The sequence below is a fragment of the Rhinatrema bivittatum genome, unplaced genomic scaffold, assembly GCF_901001135.1.
Source record: "Rhinatrema bivittatum unplaced genomic scaffold, aRhiBiv1.1, whole genome shotgun sequence".
In the NCBI taxonomy this organism is placed as follows: domain Eukaryota; kingdom Metazoa; phylum Chordata; class Amphibia; order Gymnophiona; family Rhinatrematidae; genus Rhinatrema; species Rhinatrema bivittatum.
In genome coordinates, this window is record NW_021820249.1 from 892,787 (window position 1) to 910,796 (window position 18,010).

Below are 18,010 nucleotides of genomic sequence, written 5' to 3' on the forward strand. Positions count from 1 at the left end.
TTAAAAAATACCATCCTAGAAGCACAGTCCAGATGTATTCCACACATTAAGAAAGGTGGAAAGAAGGCAAAACGATTACCGGCATGGTTAAAAGGGGAGGTGAAAGAAGTTATTTTAGCCAAAAGATCTTCATTCAAATGTTGGAAGAAGGATCCAACAGAGGAAAATGGGATAGAGTATAAGCAGTAGTAAGATAAATATAAGACATTGATAAGACAGATGTCAGAAAATATGTTATTAAATAGGAAAATGTGTTTATTAGTAATTACCTATATTCAATGTAGTCAGTAAACATTAAATTTATTTATTTATTTATTTATTTATATGCTTCTCATATGCCCTGTACTAGAAAGGGGCCTCTTTAGGGGAAGCTTTCCAAGTACAGACAGTTTTCCTGTGGCCTTGGAAGTTCAGAAGAAAAAATTAAAAAAATAGAAGATCCTTTTATTTCTTATCTCTGTTCTAGTTTAGAAGGAAATGGTGGCTCTTCCTGACTACCCCCGTCGGAAGGGGGCAAGGAAGATAACTTTAATGAGCTGGGAAACCTTTCAGCTCCAGACCACTCTATTTCAGGAAGGGGGGCAAATTTGTTAACTTTTGAAAGAGAAGGAGCAGACTAGCCCCTACCTTTTACTGTTTATTTAAACCACTGCTAGCAAACAGAAAGGGCAATGCAGGCAGAACTTTGATTGACCGCGTGCACGAGAGAGAGACAGACAATAGCGGGCTATCTTCATGAGATCTGGTGAGAAATTTCACTTTTCTGCATATGACAACCCTTTTCTAATTAAGTATTATTATTTTTAGCAAGTATTAGCAAGATATGTATCAGAAATGCATTTATTTTACTGGAGAAATGTCTTTAGTAGATGTCTATCTAATCTCTATTGTGGCAGTCACACTTCTAGCTTTGCACTGTGCTATTCAAATGAGATTTAAGCACTGTAATGTCTCATAAAGTTATTCATACGCTTTAAAAGATTATCATTTCTTTTATCTGGAATAAAAGAGATTATTTTCACACATTCAGACTGGTTCATTTCTCTAAAGCTAGAATCCATGGGGCGGATTTTCAGAGCCCTGCTCGCGTAAATCCGCCCAAAACCGGGCGGATTTACGTGAGCAGGGCCCTGCGCGCCGGGAAGCCTATTTTACATAGGCCTACCGGCGCGCGCAGAGCCCCGGGACTCGCGTAAGTCCCGGGGTTTTCGGAGGGGGCGTGTCGGGGGGCGGGCCCGAACCGCGCGGCGTTTTCGGGGCGTGTCGGGAGCGTTCCGGGGGCGTGGCTACGGCCCGGGGGCGTGGCCGCGCCCTCCGGACCCGCCCCCAGGTCGCGTCCTGGCGCGCAGGAGGCCCGCTGACGCGCGGGGATTTACGCCTCCCTCTGGGAGGCGTAAATCCCCCGACAAAGGTAAGGGGGGGGGTTTAGACAGGGCCGGGCGGGTGGGTTAGGTAGGGGAAGGTGAGGGGAGGGCAAAGGAAAGTTCCCTCCGAGGCCGCTCCGATTTCGGAGCGGCCTTGGAGGGAACGGGGGTAGGCTGCGCGGCTCGGCGCGCGCCGGCTATACGAAATCGATAGCCTTGCGCGCGCCGATCCAGGATTTTAGCGGATACGTGCGGTTCCGCGCGTATCTACTAAAATCCAGCGTACTTTTGTTTGCGCCTGGAGCGCAAACAAAAGTAGGCTATTCGCGCTCGTTTTAAAATCCGCCCCCATATCTCTAAACAATAAACGTCTACTTAAGGGTAGAATATTCGTATGAATCAGTTAGAGTTGGAGCAGAGCACAACCCTGTCACATTCAATGACACAGGATAGGATAAGAGAGAATTTGAAAAGAAGTTGGCCATAGAGGCAAATACTCACAGTAAAAACTTTTTGAAATATATATGAAGCAGAAAGCCTGTGAGGGAGTCAGTTGGACCGTTAGATGATTGAGGGGTTAAAGTGGCACAGATAGGCTAAGGCCATCGGGGAAGGATTAAATGGTTTCTTTGTTTCTGTGTTTACTGAAGAGGATGTTGAGAGATACCTGTTCCGGAGAAGGTTTCATGGGAAATTTCAGATGAACTGAACCAAATCACGGTGAATCTGGAGAATGTGATGTCTGATTGACAGACTGAAGAGTAATGGATCATCTGGACCAGATGGTATACACCCCAGTGATCTGAAGGAACTGACAAATGAAATTTCAGATCTATTAGTTAAAATTTACATTTTCAGATAATGGAAGTACTAGGGGGCATGCCATGAAGTTAGCAAGGAGCACATTTAAAACTAATCAGAGAAAATTCTTTTTCACTCAATGCACAGTTAAGCTCTGGAATTTGTTTGCCAGAGGACATGGTTAGTGCAGTTAGTGTAGCTGGGTTTAAAAAAGGTTTGGATAAGTTCTTAGAGGAGAAGTCCATTAACTGCTAATAATCAAGTTGACTTAGAGAATAGCTTCTGCTATTATGGCATCAGTAGCATGGGATCTTCTTTGTGTTTGGGCATTTGCCAGGTTCTTATAGCCTGGTTTGGCCACTGTTGGAGACAGGATGTTGGGCTTGATGGACCCTTAGTCTGACTCAGTATGGCAATTTCTTATGTTCTTATGTTCTTAAGAGGTCTAAAATGTGTGAGAGAGTGAGAAATTGGCCCTGAGAGTGAGGACTGTGTGTGAGAGGGTAGCTGTGTGTGCTTATGAGTGTATGAGAGGGTGTGAGTGTGTGTGTATGTATTAGAGAGTGCCTGTATTTGAGAGGCTGTGTGTGTGTGCATGTGTGCATGTGAGAGATTGTGAGCCTGGTAGGGTGAGAGAGCATGTGTGAGGGTGCTTGGGGGTGAGAGAGCATGTGTGAGGGTGCTTGAGTGTGGGTGCCAGAGAGAGGGAGCCTATGGAGGGCACCATCTCATCCCTTGCCTCAGGCAGCAGATTGCCTTGAACTGCTCCTTAGAGTAAAATTCAAAGACAACATTTTGCTCTTGTTTACCTGATGGTGAGCACCTGACTCCTGCCCTTCGGCTTGAGTTGCATTGATTCTTCAGCAATAGCTGGGACCCACATAAAGAGAGATCTGTCTCGGTGCCAGAACAGAAAACATTATCCAGCCAAACTGGTCCTGAATCAGTGCTGACACCAACTTCAGCTGTGGCTTCCATGGCAGGTCCACATCCAGCTTGTCTGCAGACCATGGCAGCATCACGAATGTCCCAGTCATGATCACAGACTGAGCCCCAGGTGTTATTGTAATAAACCTCCACTTTTCCCTCACAAGAATGGTGTCCGTTCACCAGCCTCACCCGAGAAAAAGAGGAGCCTGAAATAGAGATAGCATAGGATATGATTATCATCTTGCACTACCAGCACTATATTGAGAGCCATCAAAATATCATCCTACCAGTTATTAATTTGTATCTGTCCCTAGTAGTCTTGCTCCTTGGTATCGTTCCTTTTTGGGCACAGAAATATTAATCTGATGTACACTCACATGCCCAATTACCTTGCAGAAGGTGTCCCTGGGATCTCAACCAAACTAGCAGGAGAAGCCCCCTTCAGGAGGGACTGTCGGTCCTTGGAAGCCTAATTTCTTGTGCATCTACCTGGGGAATATGGTGTCAATGGGTGGCATTTCCTTCCTTTCACCAGACAGCTCAGGGGGAATATAATAGAGGTCTATAAAATCATGAGAGGTCTAGAATGGGTAAATAAAAATTGGTTATTTACTCTTTCAAATAATAGAAGGACTCCATGAAGGGGTACTCCATGAAGTTATCAAGTAGAACATTTAAAACAAACTGGAGAAAATTATTTTTCTCTCGATGCACAATTAAGCTCTGGAATTTGTAGGAATGTGCATTCATTTGTAATGAAATAGGAAATAAAGACGATATTTCCTATTTCATTGCGGTTCGTGAGGATATGAAACAAGAGGAAAACCCACAAAATTTCGTGTGGTTTTCTTATTGGTTTTTTTTTTTTGGGGGGGGGGGGGGGAGAAAGAGCACATTGAAAAAAAAACAAAACCCAAACCCACCCCAACTCTTCAAATTTAATTAATTGCAACCTCCCCCCCAATACTTGCCAAAGGTCCCTGATGGTCCAGTGGGGTCCCAGGAGCAATCTCCCACTCTCAGGCCGTCGGCTGCCACTAATCAAAATGGCGCCAGTGGCTCTTTGCCCTTACCATGTGACAGGGGCTACCGGTGCCATTGGTCAGCCACTGTCACATGGTAGGAGCAATGGATGGCCCAGGGCAAGCGAAATAAAATCGGCCCTAACCGTGGGAAACAAAATTTCCCGCGGCAGGTCAATAATGAAGGCCAAACCAAAAGGTTCAGCCGGATCACATCTCTAGGAATTTGTTGCCAGAAAATGTGGTTGCAGCTAATGTAGCTGGGTTTAAAAAATGTTTGGATAAGTTCTTGGAGAAATCCATTAATTGCTGTTAATCAAGTTGACTTTGGGAATAACCACTGCTATTTCTGGCATTAGTAGCATGGGATCTAATTAACATTTGGGTTCTTGACAGGTACTTGTAATCTGAATTGGCCACTGTTGGAAACAGGATGCTGTACTTGATGGAGCTTGATGGAGCCTTGGTCTGCCTCAGTAAGGCACATTTTTAAGTTTGTATGTTCTTATGTTCACCCTAATCCCCACTGTACTCCAAGTGTTACCTATGAGTAGGAAAGCAACTGAACCATTGAATACTGCCAGTTATGAGATGGGATCCGCAGTATCCAGACTGATTTTGACATTCTGTCTGTTCTACTGCTGGGTCAACACCCTCCTGTGAGACATACTCTGCCTCCCAATCTGGCACCGAGTCCCATCCTCCTGTACTATTGAACTCTACTTCTCGATCTTCCCATAAGTCTCAGTGATTCCAGTGCAGCTTTCATACAGCTTGGACAAACTCTGCCTTTCTTAAGTCTAAAACCAAGGCCAAGGCCAAACCACAGGTAGGAAATGCAAAAAGAAAGAGGAGAAACTCCAGTCCTTGCTGGCCTTTTCTCTCTGCTCTTAAACCTGATGTCCAATATTTTAATGAACCCTTGACATTCAGGATGAGGATCCATTTGCTTGGTAAAATTCTTATTTGATACATTCCCAACACAACTTCCTCTTTTAGTGAAAGTTCTGCAATTCCTGACTTTGTTTGTGAAGTGGTATTTGACTGTAATTCAGCAGAAAGGCTCAAGGGGTTGTTGTATGCAAATTCCCAACCTGAAACTTTAACTCTACAAAAGGGGTCTGATCATGTTCACAGTTGGGGGTCTAATCTCCTCTTTGACTTGCCAGTCTGACAGCTCATATTACATTTCCTCTTTCAGTTCATTTCAGGGCAGCATGATGTCCCTCTTCCCCCCATCTAAAGTTCTTGTTGTCCTCAACAAAATGTCACTCTTTGCATGTGCCCCTCCCTAAGACTAGAATCTCAAGGCATTTCTTCAAGATTTTAGGGTAAGAGGTAGTCACCAGTTTATGTGATATCATCAGAGCTATCTTAAATCACAATTTCACAATTAAGGAAGTGGAGGAGTGATTAGAGCAGTGGGCTATGAACCAGGGAAGCAAGGGTTCAAATCCTTCTGCTACTCCTTGAGACTCTGGATAAGTCTCTTCATACGCCACTGGATCACGTACAAACAGATCATGAGCTCTCTGGTGACAGGGAAATACCTTACAGTACCTGAATCTAATCCTCTTTGAAGTACCTGAAAAAGTGGAATATAAACTAAAGAAATTTTAAAAAAAATTATCTGTCTCTCTGGGCTGTATCTATCTCTCACACCCTCCTGTTATCAATCTCATTTTTCCCAGATAGCCCCCAGTTCTCTAACAGAGCTCTGTCTCTTCCATTAAGTCATTCCATCTCAACCTTTGATCATACCATTCTTTGCCCCTCTGGTTCGGTTTGTAGATGAACTCCACAGCCAGCTGCCCCCAACTGCTCTTATAACCTTTTGTACATACTTCTGAAAAGTCTGAGATAATGACCATTCTGCTGCATCCCCAAAACACAGATCAGTCGGTCTCATCTCCGAACATTAGAAAACACGGTAAAAATCCCATAGCATCATTGTAAGTACAGGTATAAGCATGGACAAAGGAACTCACATATTCTTCTTTTATTATTTAGATTTATCTTATGCCTTTTCATTGGTTACTCAATGCAAGTTACATTAATGTACAGTAAGTTTGCTTTCAGGCCCCCAATCTAAGGGGTATATTTGATAAACATTTTCTTCCATTATGTTTCCATGGGGAAAATTCTTAGTAACTACGGCCCTAAATTTGTACCTGAAAAAATGGAGAGTGAAGTGACTTGCCCAAGGCCACATGGAACATCGGTAGAATTTGGCTTTCCCAGTTCTTAGCCTACTGCTTTAATTGCTAAACTACTCCAATCCATTTTGAGCTATACTAAATATCTCCGAATATTTAAAAATTGTCATGGTCCACTCTGCTTGGATGGATAGGAGGTACAGAGTCTAGGCAGGGGCATATCTTGTGCTGAGTTCTGCCTGAAGCAGTCACCGCTCCCCACAAGTTGAGCCTTTGCATATAGGCAGCTGTCAGGACTTCTCAGATGGAAGCAGGAACTAGAAAGGGCAGAAGGCTAGAACTGGAGCAGGGACCAGAATATTAGGGGTGTACATGATAAAAAATTAATTTTCATTTTTCGATTCGTTTCTGGAGGGGGGGTTTTCACAAGAATATCAGTTCATGGAATGCTTAATTTGTTTTTTTCACACAAATGAAACAAAAATTAATCAAGAATTAAAAAAAAAAAAAAACCCAAAGAAAAAAACAAAAATGGGACCATTTGGGCCCACCACTCATCCCTCCCATCCACCCAGAAAAATGCTGGGCCAGGATCCCCCTGGTCACTATTTACCCAGTCTGGTGGGGATCCATTGGTGAGGCCTAGGCAGAAGTTGAAGCCTCGGCCTTGTGTAGGCCAAGGCTGCGGTAGATTGCTGCGACCATGGCCTCAGCCTACACAAGGCCGAGGCCTCAGATTAGGATGGAGCTCGGGCCCAGACCTAACACCACAGCCCAGCCTAGAGGTTGGGTCCAGACACTGGGGCTTTGACCCAAACACAAGTCAGATGACTGGAGGCCATGTCCGGACATTGGGGCCAAGGCCCGATCCCAGGACAGACAAAGAGGCTGGACCATGACTCCAGGGCCTCAGCCTGCCCCGGGACAGATGTGAAAGCCTGATTCAAAGGCTGGGTGCCAATGCCAGGGCCTCAGCCCAGACCCAGACCCGATACCTCTGCCTGGAGGATCAGGACCTGATGCTGGAGCTGGGACCAGGCTGAATGCCATGGCTTCGCCCAAGGGCCATATCCTGATGCCGGGACCTAGACCTGGACTCAGGCCCAATGATGGGACTTGACCCAGAGGCCAGGTACCATCAGCTGGGCCTCAGCCTAGGCTGGAGCCTGTGTCCAGGCCTGAAACCATAGCCCAGCCTGGAGGGCTTTGGAATCAAAATGGTGCTGTACGCTGGGGTGAATATGTCAGAGTTAACTCTGGCACTACCCCAGTGGATGGCATCAGTTGGCATAGACGAGCCAAAGAAAGAAGAAGCAGAAGAGGATCTCCGAGGCTCAGGCTCCTGGCCTGGACATGACTGTAAGCTGAGGCCCTGGCATTGGGATCTAGCCTCCAGGATGGGCCCCAGTGTTGGTCCTGGTCCTGGTTCTAGGTTAAGGCCCCAGTGTCAGGACCCGGCTTTTGAGTCATGTCTGGTGTTGGACCTGGGTCTGGGTTTGGGCTTAGATCTAGGCTCTGGTGTTGGGGCCTGGCCTTCTAGTCAGGTTCCAGCACTGGGCCTGTGTCCATGCTCTGGCCTAGGCCGAGGCCCTGGCATTGGCACCTGGCCTTCAGACCGGTCTCTGGAATTGGGCATGAGCCCAGGTCCTGGCCTAGGCCAATCCCAGGTGTCGGGACCAAACCTCCGAGTCAGGATCCAGCATTGGGCCTGGGTTCAGGCTGAGGCCATGGCATCGGGACTCAGCCTTCAGGTCAGGTCCCAGCAACAGGTCTGGTTCTATGCTCTGGCCTAGGCCAAGGTCCTGATATCTGAATCAGATCACTGTGTCAGGCCTGGGTCTAGGTCGAGGCCTCGGCTTTGGGATCTGGCCTCTGGGCAAGGCCATGGCATTGGGCCTGGGCCTGGGCCTAGGTTGAGATGAGGCATTAGGACTCGGCCTCTGAGTCAGGTTCTAGCATGGGTCCTAGGTCCAAGTCAAGATCCCAGCAACAAGCCTGGACCCAAGGCCCAGGCATGGGGATCTGGCCTCAGGGTCATGACCTGGCATCAAGCCTGGGTTGATACCCTGGTGTCTGGACCCAGACACTGTGCCAGGCCATCTTGCTTCGGCTTTCTCTGCACAGAGGAGTGAGAGAGATTGTGCGAGGCAGGGCGATGTGGTGCAAAGTTGGGGGCAGATGTGATGAGGTGGGGGCAGTTAGAAGGCACCTAGGGCACCTAATACCCTTGCACCAGCCCTGGGAATAGCCACTGCTATTACTGGCATCAGTAGCATGGGATCTTCTTAGTGTTTGGGTAATTGCCAGGTTCTTGTGGCCTGGTTTTGGCCTCTGTTGGAAACAGGATGCTTGGCTTGATGGACCCTTGGTCTGACCCAGCATGGCAATTTCTTATGTTCTTATTATAGCCCTCAGAGTCCCTGATTTTGTACTTTCTGTAGGTTTACTTCACTATTATTATTTTATACTTTTTTAGTTCCTTACAAGCTTCACACTAATACACATAAAGTACGACTGCAACATGGCCAGCTGAAGACTGTCTCCAGAAAGGACATTTTTACAACCAAGAAGATTGTTCCTGATGAAACATATCTACTTTTTATTACAAAACATTGGCATTTCACCTCAGGATAAATTATGCCGAAAAAGGAAAAAATGAGCTAGAATAAGATCCAGAAGCATCAAGGAATAGACAAGATGATGTCCTGAGAAACTGAGAAAGCGCTGCAGGGGTAAAGAGAGGGAAAGAGCAATGAACTCCTTTACTCCTTGGACAAGAAATAATGTGGTAAAAGGAATTAAGAATGTACCTGAACAAGCAACTCCAAGTGTGTCCTCCGGATCTTCGCACTGTTTCCGGTCTCTCCAATGTGACATGCACTCAGACAGCTTGGATTCATGACCTTGACAGCTGACAAAATTACGCAAAAGTTGTCCTGCTGTGCTCCAGAGACCGAAACCTCTTACTACATTGACAGCAGACCCGCATTGCAGCTCCTTACACACCACAGCAGCAAGCTGGATGCCCCGGCCTTCATAGCAAATCATCTTCCAGGACTTTTCTGAAAAAACCTCCACCTGTCCTTCACAGGGCCTGCTTCCACCAACAAGCCTGGTGTTATATGTGGGACCTAAAGAAAAGCAGAAGAGGAAGAGTTAAGGGGTGAGTGTTAGAAGATCTTTATTATCCATCCTCTGAACCACTAGGATATTCCAGTGTAACACAAACACATATCTTGAACCCCTATCTAGAGAAATAAAAACTAACTAGCCCATTCACATCTATCACATCCACACATATTCAAACATTTAAAACAATCTAATGTTATAATCCCCAAATACAAAAAGTATCCCCCCAATTTTTTTAATCCAAAGCAGCAGTGAACCATTACCCAACAAAATAGTTATTCATACAATGTTATCAATGCATATAACAATATACAAAATATTATACCTCCTTGAATCAAGCTTATACTCAATCTTACTGATTACTGAAATCCTCTCCCTGATAATGAAAGCATTGCCTCTGGCCTGAGGCTACAGTTGCCTGGAATTCCTTCAAGCCAAATATAAGAGCCCAGAAAGGACCCTTACCCTGACTATCCAGGCAGGAGAGGGGCTAGACAAGGCAAGCCAGAGGACCTGACAAATACTCCAGGAAACGGTCTGAAGACAGAGGACAGATGATCCAGCACGTGCAGGAAATAATTAATTTTTATAATTCATGTCTAAAGACCTTTAGTAGTCAATGGATGTGCGATTAATGAGAATGCTCTCTGAAAGCAAAAAGTACAAAAAAAGAGGATTGCAGAAATATACCCAAGCCCTAAGAGCGACTGTTTGCATTTTGATTTCTTCTGTCCCTGAGAGATTATTTTGTTCAATGTCTTTGCTTGCTCCTCCATCTTAGCTATTATCAGAATTAGTAAATGTTGTGTTCATAGCTCGCAAGCTGCTCTACTCACCCCAATGCAGCATCTTTGCGGCAGGACTCTCCCATGGTGTAATATTCAATTCCAAATTACACTTCAAAACAGTTAAAAACCTAATCAAGGAGCCATCCTCCTCTATCTCTAATAACCACCAGTTCTGAAAGAACTCATGCAATGAATACGCCAAATCACTACTAAACAAAATTAATAACCTAAAGACAATTCTCCACCAGCCCATCAACAATAGAGCCTGAAGGAAAATCTGGTGAAGTTTTATGGAGCTCATTCAACCTAGAATCAAATTTTGAAATAAACCAAATCATCACTAAAATGAAGCCTGCCACCCACCCACTAGACCTGATCCCTGTAAGTACATTGAAAACAGTAAAGAGTGCAATATCTCTGATAGTCACAACCATAATAAACCACTCGCTAACAGAAGGACTAGTCCCTGATAAGGCAAAACAAGTGGTAATTAAACCAATACTAAAAGATAAAACTGGCAGAATAGACGATTTGGACAATTACCGACCAATACCCAACTTGACGTTTATAGCTAAAGTCCTAGAAAAAGCAGTATTAACACAATTAGAGAACCACCTAGAAGACAATAATACACAGGATGGCCCATGGAAAAGTAGCCTGCCTCCAATGCACTGGTATTGGAGGTGGGCTACTTTTCCATGAGCCACCCTGTACTATACTGGAACCATTTCAGATTCAGAAAAAAAATCGCTCAACAGATCTTCTCGTATTCTTAACCAATCCTGCACTACAAGCATTCGACAACAATGAATCATATATCCTGGTACTAATTGATCTAACAGCAGCATTTGACACAGTTGACCACACCCTGCTATGCCACCAACTACGAGAAATTGGAATATATGGAAATGTTAACAATTGGTTCTCTTCTTTCCTAAAAGATAGAACATTTCAAGTCAAATTAGACAATCACATTTTTGACACCTTTCCTATCAATACAGGCATCCCTCATGGATCAGCAGTTTAGGCCACACTATTCTGTTATGGTTAATGGTGTTTGGGTGTATCCTTGGACACTGTGGCAGCTGACCATGCCCTCAGGGGCCAGTCCTGTGAGGGACCAAGGTGTCAGGCTATACTCTGGACACATAAACACAGATTTTAATCTTTTTTTTAAACAGTTTTGGAAACCACCAGAGGTGGCAGTAGTGAGTAGGGGATGTAGAGCCCAGCTGGACAGGTCTCCCACAGAACACTGGAACAGCGAATCCTCTGCAAGGCTGTGCTGTAGTGGAAAGAGACTGAGAGTTATGAGTACACAATGAGAAGCATACAGAGTTCCAGGTAGAAATAGGAGAAGCTCCGAGATAGGGAGAGCAGGCCCTCGAGGAGCGAGTACCTGATGCCTTAGAGTAGAGAGACTTAGTTGTAATGTACTCACATAGCAGTAACATAGATTCCACTAGACGAGTGGTCTGATACCGGAGCGGAGGGCAGGCCCTCGAGGAGCGAGTACCTGGTTCCAGTGAAGCAGTACTGTGGAATAGATGGTATCTGTACTCGTTGATGGAAAGCTGTAGGTGAAGTCTTCCAAGTAGAAGGTTAGGTATTACAGGCAGCGAAGCAGGGAACATGGGCCCTCGAGGAGCGAGTACCGGATTCCTGATAGTACCTGTAAGAAGCAGAAGAGGCCCCCTAGGAGCGGCTACCCTGGTAGTAACCCCGAGGAGTGTAAGAGATCCAGAAGTGCTGGAGTGGCAGAGTAGCTTAGGTACGGAGAGCGAATCCCATCCGTAGGAAATCCCTTGCTAACTCGGTGAGCTAGCAAATACTGTAGGCTTAAATATCCGTGAGTCATGACCTCATAACAGGGGGACGCCCCTGAGGTTCGAGCCAACGTGAGAATAAACATGAGGGTGGCGTGCGTATGTGCGCCTGCCCTAAGGTACCTTGGAGAAGCATGGAGTGAGGCAGCACTAAAGCCGTCCGGGGACGCCGGAGAGGACGGCAAACAGATGCCGCGGTGGCCATTAGTCTGAGGTGAGCGGGAGGAGCCGCAAATAGTGAGAGGTAGGTGGGGCGAAACCTTCATAGGCCAATGATCGCAACATTACCCCCCTTCAAAGGGCGGACTCCAACTCTTTTACCAGGTCTTGGTTTTTGTGGATGCATCTGATGAAACTGAAGAAGCATCTCTTTATCCAGGATATTAGCCAACGGCTCTCAAGAATTTTCTTCGGGGCTGTAACCTTCCCATACAAGAAGGTATTCCCACGTTTTCCCACATCTTCTTACATCCAGAATAGCTTCAACCTTATATTCAAGGTCTTCTTCTGTGTTAATAGAAGTTGGTTCAGGAGACTTGGATGAGAACTCACTGAGTGGTTTCAGAAGTGAAACATGGAATGCGTTGTGGATTTTCAATCCAGTCAGTAGCTTCAGACTGTACGTAATATTGCCAAGACGTCGGAGGATTAGAAATGGTCCAACGTAGCGAGGAGCAAATAGAGTGGAGGGTAACTTTGGTCTCAAATGCTTAGTTGACAGCCAGACTTTGTCACCAGATTGAAATACAGGCGCTTTAGAATGGTGAGCATCATAGGATTTCTTTGCTTGTTTACCCACTTTGATTAGCATGTCTTTAGTCTGAGTCCATAATTGATGGATGTCATCAGCAGTGGATTGAGCTGCTGGGGAAGACTCTGAGAGCGTCAGTGGAAGTGGCGGTGAAGGTAGTCGACCATATACCACTTCAAATGTTGTTGATCCAGTGGAAGACGCTGGATGTGAGTTAATGGCAAATTCTGCCCATGGTAACAGCTCGGCCCAGTTATTCTGATGGCAATTCACATAGGCCTGAATGAACTGTTTCAGGGTCCTATTCATCCTCTCAATTTGGCCATTAGATTGTGGATGATAGGCAGATGCATAATCCAGAGAGATATCAAATAGCTTGCACAAGCCTTCCAGAACTTTGCCGTGAATTGAGATCCTCTATCAAAGACAATGTGCTTTGGTAGGCTGTGAAGGCGAAAGATGTGTGCGATGAAGAGCTTTGCAAGCTCCAAGACTGAGGGTAAGCCAGGCAACGCCACGAAATGAGCCATCTTACTGAAACAGTCAACCATCACCCAAATAGTATTCATTCCTCCTGAAAGAGGTAGATCAACTACAAAGTCTGTAGCGATGTGAGTCCATGGCTGGTCCGGAACTGGCAGCAGTTGCAGCAGTCCCAAAGGCTGACCAGAAGTAGGCTTATGTTTAGCACAGTTGGAGCATGACGCTACATAGAAGTATGCATCTTCCTTGACAGTAGGCCACCAATAGTACTTCTGTAATTTCAGAAGGGTACAGCATTGAACAGGATGGCCAGCCAATTTGGAATCATGAGCCCAGTGTAGAAGTGTCTTTCTGAGGTTCTTGGCGACAATCGTTTTACCGGCAGACACAGAATGGGTAGCTGCCAAGAAGACTTTCTTTGGGTCGATAATGTGCTGACATTCTTCAGAAACATCCTCAGATAGAAAAGAATGAGACAGAGCATCTGCTCTGGTATTCTTGTCTTTGGGATGGTATTTGAGCATGAAGTCAAAGCAATTAAAAAACAAGGACCATCTGGCTTGTCTGTGGTTAAGACATTGCGCATGATGGAAATACTCTAGATTCTTGTGGTCCAAGAATACGGTAATTTGATACTGAGCGCCTTCGAGCCAAGACTGCCATTCCTCGAATGCCAACTTAATAGCCAGGAGCTCTTTATCTCCAATCCCATAGTTCTTCTCTGCAGGAGAAAAGTGCTGCGAGAGAGGAGCAGGGATGTAAGGCTTTAGAATCTCCAGTTTGGCTTAACATGACCCCTACTCCGACATGTGAAACGTCAACCTCCACGATGAAGGGTCTATTGGGGTCAGGGTGACGTAAACATGGCTCAGTGGAAAAGGCAGTCTTTAATTTCTCGAACGCGGAAATGGCCTCCGCATACTATTTTGAAGCAGTTAAGGGCACTGTCATTCCATGTCATAGCAGTTAAGGGCACTGTCAAAGAAGAATAGTTCTTTATGAAGCTTCTATAGTAGTTTGTGAACCCCAAAAAAGCATCTCAGGGCATTCAGACTGGTAGGTTGAGACCAATTCTTGATACTCTCTAATTTTTGGGGATCTATCCAGAAGCCTTGTTTTGATATGATATAGCCAAGGAAAGGCACAGATTCTTTGTGAAATTCGCACTTTGACAATTTGGCGTAAAGGCAGTGTTCTCTAAGTCTCAGTAATACTTGTTTGACATCTGCTAGATGAATAGGCATATCTTGTGAGAATATGAAGATGCCATCCAGGCACTTTTGTACAGAAGATCCAACAGAATGTCATTCATCATGTTCTGAACACAGCGGGAGCGTTGCATGGGCCGAAGGGCATTAACAAATATTCGAAATGGCCATCTCGAGTGTTGAAAGCCGATTTCCACTTGTCGCCTTCGCGAATGCAAACCAAATTATAGGCTCCCTTTAGGTCATGTTTTGAGAATATCTTGGCTCCTTGAAGTCGATCAAAAAGCTCTGAGATCAGAGGTAAGGGGTATCGGTCTTTAATCGTGATCTTGTTCAGACCTCGATAGTCGATACAAGGGCGCAGAGTGCCGTCCTTCTTCCCCACAAAGAAGAAGCCTGCACCTGTAGGAGACTTAGAAGGTCTAATGAACCCTTTTTGCAAGTTTTCCTGAATGTATTATTTATTTATTTATTTATTTAACATTTTTATATACTGTGGTTCATGTAACAGGTTACAAATCACCTCGGTTAACAATATAACAACCATTGCGTAAGAGTGCATTACAATGAACAGGGTGAAACAACTTGGATTAAGATGTGGGTTAACATAGAGGTAGGAGGGGGGTTTAACCGGCGGACCGGGTGCTAAAATGAGAGAATAACCAGATGTCTAAGAGGAAGTACTGGTAGGGGGAAGTGGGGAGAGATAATATTGGCTTGTCTGGCTTGAATGTACTCGGACATGGCCTTGTTCTCTACCACCGACAATGGGTAGACACGTCCCTTAGAAGGTTCAGCATTAGTTTTCTGTCTTATGGCGCACTCATAAGATCTATGTGGCGGAAGGATGTCAGCAGCTTCTTTGGAGAATACCTCATAAAATGATGCATACTGAGGCGGCAGTCCTGGCGTCGCTGGAGTTGTAGGCATGCAGGGAAAAGGAGAGACCTCTTTTAAACATTTGTCATGACATTCTGGGTCCCAACGGGAGAGTTCCAACGTAGCCCAGTTGAATTGTGGTATGTGCAGCTGCAACCAGGGTAACCCCAGAATGATAGGGTGCATGGCCTTCTCTAACACAAAGAAGGAAATTGACTCAGTATGGAGAGCTCTGGTGCGGAGGGATATCAGTTCGGTACAAAAGGTAACATCACCCGGTAAAGGCTCCCCATGTATAGACGATAAGAGTAGTGGAATCTTCAGAGTGGTGAGGTGAATCCTCAAATGTTCCACTAGTAATCAAAGAATAAAATTACCTCCTGCCCCTGAGTCCACCAGGGCAAGAGTCTGAAATTCCAGAGAGACAGGGAGAGAGCGCGGAGGAGAGGGCGTAGTAAGGCTTAAGAAGAGTCCTCCTGCAGGACTTAGGTCCGTCCGTTTCCCAGACAGATGGGGCATGTTTGGACTTCAGGACCAGCTTGTCCACAGTACATGCACAAACCATTCCTCTTCCAAAGTCTTCTCTCTTTGGATGTCAGGTGACTGCAACCAAGTTGCATTAGTTCTTCCCCACTGGCAACAGGAGTCAAAGGAACCATCCTGAGTGCAGGTTCAGCACGGACTTCCTTCTGAACCCGTCTTTTACAAAGCTTGAGTTCTTGCACCTTATCACAAAGCCGGTGATCAGTCCTAGTAGCTAAGGCCACTAGTTCATCCAGCGAGTCAGGTGTCTCATGAGTGGCCAGCTCGTCCTTCAAGCAGGCATTAAGACCTTGAAGAAGAGAGTTTTCAGACATCTAGGATCCCAATGTAATTCAGTCGCAAGAGTCTTGAACTCTATAGCGAAATCAGCCAGTAGTTGGTTGCCTTGCTTCAGGTCAACCAATGCAGAACCAGCAACAGTATATCGGGCAGGATCATCAAAAATGGATTTGAACAAGTCCATAAATCCTTCAGTATCCTTCAGTATGGTGTCTTTGCATTCCCACAGCGAGGAAACCCAAGTCAAAGCCCTTTCATCCAGATAGGATAGAATGTAAGTAGACTTGGCATAGGCTGTAGGGAAGTGAGAGGGTTGTAATGCAAAATGCATACAACACTGGTTAAGAAGCCTCTAGTTCTCTGAATTTCCCCAGAGAACCGTACTGCAGCAGCAAGAGACACAGCAGTCTTTACAGTTACTTCAGGTAACTGACCTTCATTACTGGAAGTAGAACCTTGATTCTTCTGTGCGTGCAGCTGATGAAACGCAGTAGTAGTTAATTTCTCCAATGCGTTTGTTGTTCAGCAATGCACAAGGCCAGGCCTGGAATGGCCTGCAAGGCGTTGAGCTGAGCCGGATCCATGGAGTTAGCAATCTATTATGGTTAATGGTGTTTGGGTGGATCCCTGGACACTGTGGCAGCTGACCCATGCCCACAGGGGCCAGTCCTGTGAGGGACCACAGTGTCAGGCTAGACTCTGGACACACAAACACAGATTTTAATATTTTTTTAAACAGTTTTGGAAACCACCAGAGGTGCAGTAGGGAGTAGGGGATGTAGAGCCCAGCTGGGCAAGGTCTCCTACAGAACGCTGGAACAACGAATCCTCTGCAAGGCTGTGCTTTAGTGGAAAGCGACTGAGAGATGAGTACACAATGAGAAGCATACAGAGTCACAGGTAGAAATAGGAGAAGCTCCAAGACAGAGGAGAGCAGACCCTCGAGGATTGAGTACCTGATCCCTTAGAGTAGAGACTCAGTTATAATGTACTCACATAGCAATGACATAGATTCCACTAGACGAGAGGTCTGGCATCAGAGTGGAGGGCAGGCCCTCGAGGAGGGAGTACCTGGTTATAGCGAAGCAGTACTGTGGAATAGATGGTATCTGTACCGATGGAAAACTGTAGGTGAAGTCTTCCAAGTAGAAGGTTAGGTATTACAGGCAGCGACTCAGGGAACATGGGCCCTCGAGGAGCAAGTACCGCTTTCCTGATAGTATCTGTAAGAAGCAGAAGAGGCCCCCGAGGAGCGGCTACCCCATTAGTAACCCCGAGGGGGTCTAAGAGTTCCAGAAGCGCTGGTGTGGCAGAGTAGCTTAGATACAGAGAGCGAATCCCATCCATAGGAAATCTCATGCTAACTCGGTGAGCTAGCAAATACTGTAGGCTTCAATATCCGTGAGTCGTGATGTCATAACAGGGGGACACCCCTGAGGTTTGCGCCAACGTGAGAATAAAGATGAGGGCTGCGTGCGGCATGCGCCCTAAGGTACCTTGGAGGAGCATGGCATGAGGCAGCACCAAAGCTGGTCCGGGAACGCTGGAGAGAATGGCAAACAGACACCGCGGTGGCCATTAGTCCGAGGTGAATGGGAGGAGCCGCAAGTAGTGAGAGGTAGGCGGGGGGAAGCCATCGTAGACCGATGGTCGCAACATATTCAACATATATCTGTTGCCTATATGCACATTACTCACAAATCTAAGATTCTTCCTGTATGCAGAGTGCATACAATTCTATATACCATTTGACAAAACATTCAAAATATGTGTCATCTCCTACAACATACATGAAGGAAATACAACAAAACTTTCTCAACTGAAAACTAACTCTAAACCCCTAAAAAAACT

At 45.7% G+C, this 18,010-nt stretch overlaps 1 protein-coding gene across 1 annotated transcript in view; it reads right to left on the bottom strand.

The window, feature by feature from the left end:
* Positions 1-18,010, bottom strand: part of LOC115081286 (deleted in malignant brain tumors 1 protein-like) — a 163,181-nt gene that overhangs the window by 21,088 nt on the left and 124,083 nt on the right. Inside the window, exons 3-4 of the mRNA XM_029585780.1 lie at positions 9,084-9,404; positions 2,975-3,301 (exon numbers count right to left, since the gene is read on the bottom strand). Coding sequence (XP_029441640.1) covers positions 2,975-3,301; positions 9,084-9,404 — 648 coding nt within the window. The remainder of the gene's footprint in view (positions 1-2,974; positions 3,302-9,083; positions 9,405-18,010) is intronic.